The sequence below is a fragment of the Bos mutus genome, chromosome X, assembly GCF_027580195.1.
Source record: "Bos mutus isolate GX-2022 chromosome X, NWIPB_WYAK_1.1, whole genome shotgun sequence".
Classification (NCBI taxonomy): domain Eukaryota; kingdom Metazoa; phylum Chordata; class Mammalia; order Artiodactyla; family Bovidae; genus Bos; species Bos mutus.
The window spans coordinates 25,753,673-25,759,209 of record NC_091646.1 but is presented as its reverse complement, the minus strand read 5'-3'; the positions used below and the strand labels follow the sequence as shown (position 1 = coordinate 25,759,209).

Sequence of the window (5,537 nt, the reverse complement as noted above, 5' to 3'; positions counted from 1 at the left end):
ATAACTCCATGATGTAGGTAATTAACATCATCCCCATTTCTCAGATGAGAAAACTGAGACACAAAGAAGGAAAGTAACTTGGCCATAGTCATGGAATTACTAAGTGGTATAGCTGAGCTTGTGAACCAGGTAATTGGAACCCAGAGGCCATGTACATACACTGGTATGCTCTATTGTCTATCTATGAAAGTATTGAGTATAAAGCACTTAGCACAGTGTTTGGCAAATGGGATTTATTGTCAACTGGTATAATCACTACCATCACATGTATTTATCTTTCTTTTGTCACTGTTGCTTCTTCTATACTTATTGTGTAAGGCTAACCACCCTCAACCCCACAAAAAGAAAAACAACACTAATCTGGGCTACAATAGCTGCCTAATCCTTCTGATGTTGTATACTTTGTATTTAAACCACAAATATGATAGAGACCCATGAAAGGAGACAATGCTTATTAATATTTCTTTTAGAAGACATGAGAATTATTTCCTTCCTGTCACTATCTCTCCAGCAAAAGCCAACAAAAACTGCTTAACACAAAGGAGAAATTTTAGAAATGTTAGACTTCAAGTAAAGTTGCTGCTGTTCTTTTATTAAACCGGGGTAAAATTTTTCAAAAAGTAATGAAAGTTGTAAAAGATGCTGGTGGAATTTAACTCAACTACTAGAATAAATTCCCTAACCTCCACTCCTTAACTCACTTTAGAATGCCGGTATTGGGGTAAAAGAAAGAGAAAATTCTGCAAATAATTATATTCTTCTTTTAAAGTAAGCCACTGACTTCAAAATTCTCTAACACATTTGTGGAAACTTCATTTTTTTTGTTTGAGATTTATTTGAATGAGCTGTTATGATTGGAGACAGTAAGAATTTCAGATTAATGTTTTGCAGCCAAAAAAAAAAAAAAAAACCCACTGGAAAGCTGGCAAGTGTTCATAAGTCAGACCTAGAATTATGTAGGTTGAAGGCTCCCAGTGGACAGACGGAATATATAAGAAGGAAACCAGAGATCTGGTGCTATTACGTCCCTGACTCTAAGGGAACTAATAAGCACAAAATTAAAAGCATTCTTCAGCCTGAATTTTTAAGGTAGGTCTGCACAATTTATACATACTCTATTTGGAAAGTAAAACATACATTAAATGAAAATTTTTTTATGGATGTGCTTTCCCTTTTTCCTGTATTTTAACACTGTATTTTGCAAAATTCCTAAATTATTAAATTACTGTTTCTTTTACAGGGGTGCACTTAAGAACGAAGCAAGCTGATTTATGATAACTAAGTTTTAAACTCGAACAACGAGTAAGTCTTCAAGTGAGTTTATTTTAGATTCTTTCATGTTAATTTGTTAAGTCAAGATTATGAAAGAGTAAAGCTCTAAACAAAAGTGATGTTTGTTGTTTATTAAGAGATTCTTTGCTGATTACATTTTCACTGAGTAGTTTATTTATATGTGTTTTGAAACTATCCAAAGGAATAGTCTTTCCCTTACTGTGTTATCTTCAGCTAACTTTTTTTTTGTTTTAAAATAATGTTGCTATTAAAAATAACAGTATCACAAAAATCTGAATACTGGTTATAATATTCAATAGCCAAGTAGCACTGTTACTACTTAGCTGTTAAACTAAAAAAAAAAAAATAATAATAATAAGCAAAGGAAAAAGTGATACAATTATATTATGACTAATCATTGATATTCAATTTTTATTTCATTGAGCAACACAATTTTTTTCTACTTGACCGTAAATCCAATTTTGGTATTTTTTAGTTTTCTGTTCCTAATTAAAATAAGTAGCTTTTCTTTTATATGGATTAAACTTAAATATCCATATGTAAAAGTAATAGTCTCTATTAAAATGTGATGGGGGTTTTAAAAATATGCACATATTCCATAAATACCTCTTAATTATATTATTATTGTGAAAACAATGGAAAAGTAGAACTATAGGAATTATTTTTAATTAGTAAAAACCAGCCATAACCCACTATCCCAATATGTTCCTTTTGCATATTTTCTCTAAGTCTTTTGTACACTTACTTATTTTTTCCATAGTTTATTTTACTTATTTCTCCATAGCTGGAATGATTTGTATATAATTAGTTACTTGAAAAAGGCATTTCTCTATGCAATAGTAGGCAGTGGTGTAGTTTCTAGAAAGTATACAGAGTGAGATATGTGCTCATGTGTTTTTGAAATGGTAATTTTTCTTGTTTCTTTTTATTTGTTTCACATATTTCTTATTCTGGCTAACCTTTTGAAATATTAATTTTCTTTAACCTTTTTGACAATAGAAAAGAAGGGCAAAAAGTAGTTTTGCTTAGAATTTTCAGTCTAGATGCCAGAATGTCTTAATTTCTTAGTATTACTGAGAGAATTCTCTTCTCTTCTTCAAGAAGTAAAGTCCATTCTTATTTCATAAGGCATGCTTCTGTTTCCCAATATTTTCTATAATAACCTACATTTTTTGCTTTCAACAAACTTTTATAATGCTAACAACTTGATAATATCCTAAATTCTGTATGTGTTCTACAAGTTCTTTTTTTTCCCTCAGAAGGTGTAAAAATTAGGAGCTGCTGACATTTCAATCAACATGAAGACCAACTTCTCCCTTGCCACCATCAGCAAAAACATTACCAGCAGTCTTCACGTTGGACTTGTGAACATTTCTGGCAATGAATCTACCTTTAATTGCTCACATAAGCCATCGGATAAGCATTTAGATGCAATTCCTGTTCTCTATTACATTATTTTTGCAGTTGGATTTCTTGTCAATACTATTGTGGTTACACTGTTTTGTTGTCAAAAGGGTCCTAAGAAGGTTTCCAGCATTTACATCTTCAACCTAGCTGTGGCTGACTTACTTCTTTTGGCTACTCTTCCTCTCTGGGCAACCTATTATTCTCATAGATATGACTGGCTCTTTGGACCTGTAATGTGCAAACTTTTTGGTTCTTTCCTGACCCTGAACATGTTTGCAAGCATTTTTTTTATCACCTGCATGAGTGTTGATAGGTACCAATCTGTCATTTACCCCTTTCTGTCTCAAAGAAGAAATCCCTGGCAAGCATCTTATATAGTTCCCCTTGTTTGGTGTATGGCTTGTCTGTCCTCATTGCCAACGTTTTATTTCCGGGATGTCAGAACCATTGAATATTTAGGGGTGAATGCTTGCATAATGGCTTTCCCACCTGAGAAGTATGCCCAATGGTCAGCTGGGATTGCCTTAATGAAAAATATCCTTGGTTTTATTATCCCTTTAATATTCATAGCAACATGTTATTTCGGAATCAGAAAACATCTACTGAAGACCAATAGCTATGGGAAAAATAGAATAACTCGTGACCAAGTTCTGAAGATGGCAGCTGCTGTTGTTCTGGCGTTCATCATTTGTTGGCTTCCCTTCCATGTTCTGACCTTCCTGGATGCTCTAGCCTGGATGGGTGTCATTAATAGCTGTGAAGTTATAGCAGTCATTGACCTGGCACTTCCTTTTGCCATTCTCCTGGGATTCACCAACAGCTGCATTAATCCCTTTCTGTATTGTTTTGTTGGGAATAGGTTCCAGCAGAAGCTCCGCCGTGTGTTTAGGGTTCCAATTACTTGGCTCCAAGGCAAGAGAGAGAATGGGTCATGTGGAAAAAGCAGTTCCTTTAGAGAAATGGAGACCTTTGTGTCTTAAACGTAACAGTGGAATACAGGTTATCAATATGGCTACTTGGCTTAAAAGATCTCCCTGAATTATCTTTTAATGGCTTTAGTAAAATAACAATTTTTCCCCTTAATGTAATCTTTTCTCAGACTTCTAGAACAGGAAACCAAATGTACCTCTTAAGTTTTATCCTCCAGTGATTTTCAAAAATTGCCTCCTTTTTTTCCCTTCCTTGTCTATCAGTACGAGATGTCACTGGGGAGATATATCTATAATCTAGAAGTAACTGGGAATTTATCTCAAATTATAATTAATAATAAATTGTGAATGATGATTTGGGGTTTCAGATTTCTCTTTGAGAAGTTCTGGAGTCTTTGTTGATTTTTATATCTATTTTTATCAAGCTTTTATCTTGAACCAAGGCCAGTCTTTTAATTCATTGCATTATTTACAAGATAGTATGCTAAAAGGAATGAGCACTTCTACTTTATATTATGAATAATAATCTTTTTATATTTCACTTTAGCATGAATTTATATTTAAGATATAGCTACATATTGAGTAGGGCTAGGAATATAGTATAGATTACATGTACTCCTACATTTAACTTGTATTTATAATCATAAAAAGTGAAATGTGTAATAACATAGATCTCCAATAAACAAATATTTGAGTGTTCACTAAAGTCTGAATAAACTTTTTAAATTTCTATTCATTTTAACTGTTTGAAGGTTTCTATGTCCTCTGATACTTTTTCAAAAACAATAACTAAGAACTACTTAGTGTATAAAATGTAAAGGTCATTTTTTACATCCTTGACCTTTTGGATATGGTGCTTTGATTGATATATAGGAAGTTGACCTGAGTTTTATTATTGATGCTTTGGTTGTGGGTTGCTTCCCAAAATATTTGGGTGGCTGCTTTAACTCTTTAATTTGTAATAAACCCTTAACTAGTATAGGAAAAACTTATCTCAGAATGGAATTTTGATACTCAAGGAGGACAAAGAGATCCAGCAAATGACAAGTTTGGTGTCACACAACAAACCTACCTGTCAGGGCAATGCAACATGGCTTAGAAAATATAGACCATGGGGTATACTTAAATTACACCTGTGGATACTGTTTGTTCCAGAATTTATAGGATTCTGTGGGACTCTTCTATACCAGTGACTGGTGCATAGATCTCTCAACACTATTAGAACTCCTAACTTTGAGAAATACCTGAAACTGAGTTACCTAATTTAGAGCATGAATCCTAATTTTAGAAGTTAGAGATTTCATTCTGCACCAGACCCATATTTTACCAGGTTATCTAGGACCTTCCTAGACCAGTACTGACCTCTAAGATAGAAGTAAAGTTTCAGAAGCTTGGCGTCTCCACCAGATTTCAGGGATATAGATCCAACAATACTCTTGATCTACTTTCTGGGAAAGTTCTTATTTCATGTCATCTATTATTATCAATAAAAACAAATAGTTAAATGCATAACCAACTATGACTTCATATTTTAAATAACTTTGTAAAACATAAATAAAAGTTTTAATTGGAAGATCATGTGCACTTTACTTTTTTGTTGTAACTACCTCAAGTTATAGATTCTTACCTTCTCTTGTATCCTTATCTTCCTTACAATCCCCGCTGATACTTCTTAGTTTTACCTTCGATCATTCCTTATCTGGCTTCTTGCTATACTCTTCTAGTCTCCCTCTCTTGTGTCTTCAGCCATAATCACTTATTAATTATCAAAGGAAAGCCCAGATTTCTTGCTATGGTCTACAAGACCACAAGAAATCTGATTCTTCCTTGCCTGTCTGACTTTTTTTTCCCCTCTGCCATCTCTTTTTTAAAAATTTTATTTTATTATTTAACTTTACAATATTATAT

At 33.1% G+C, this 5,537-nt stretch overlaps 1 protein-coding gene across 3 annotated transcripts; it reads left to right on the top strand.

The window, feature by feature from the left end:
* The first annotated feature begins 908 nt into the window (after positions 1-908).
* Positions 909-5,093, top strand: AGTR2 (angiotensin II receptor type 2). Of its 3 annotated transcripts, none has more exons than XM_005899338.3 (3): positions 909-1,089; positions 1,241-1,302; positions 2,553-5,093. In XM_005899338.3, exon 3 carries the CDS (start codon positions 2,592-2,594, stop codon positions 3,678-3,680), a length of 1,089 nt encoding a protein of 362 aa, XP_005899400.1. In that variant the 5' UTR covers positions 909-1,089; positions 1,241-1,302; positions 2,553-2,591; the 3' UTR covers positions 3,681-5,093. The 3 variants fall into 3 exon arrangements, with proteins under 3 accessions (XP_005899400.1, XP_070222576.1, XP_070222575.1); XM_070366475.1 differs by having other exon boundaries at positions 1,241-1,314; positions 2,556-5,093; XM_070366474.1 differs by having other exon boundaries at positions 1,241-1,314.
* The last annotated feature ends 444 nt before the right edge of the window (positions 5,094-5,537 follow it).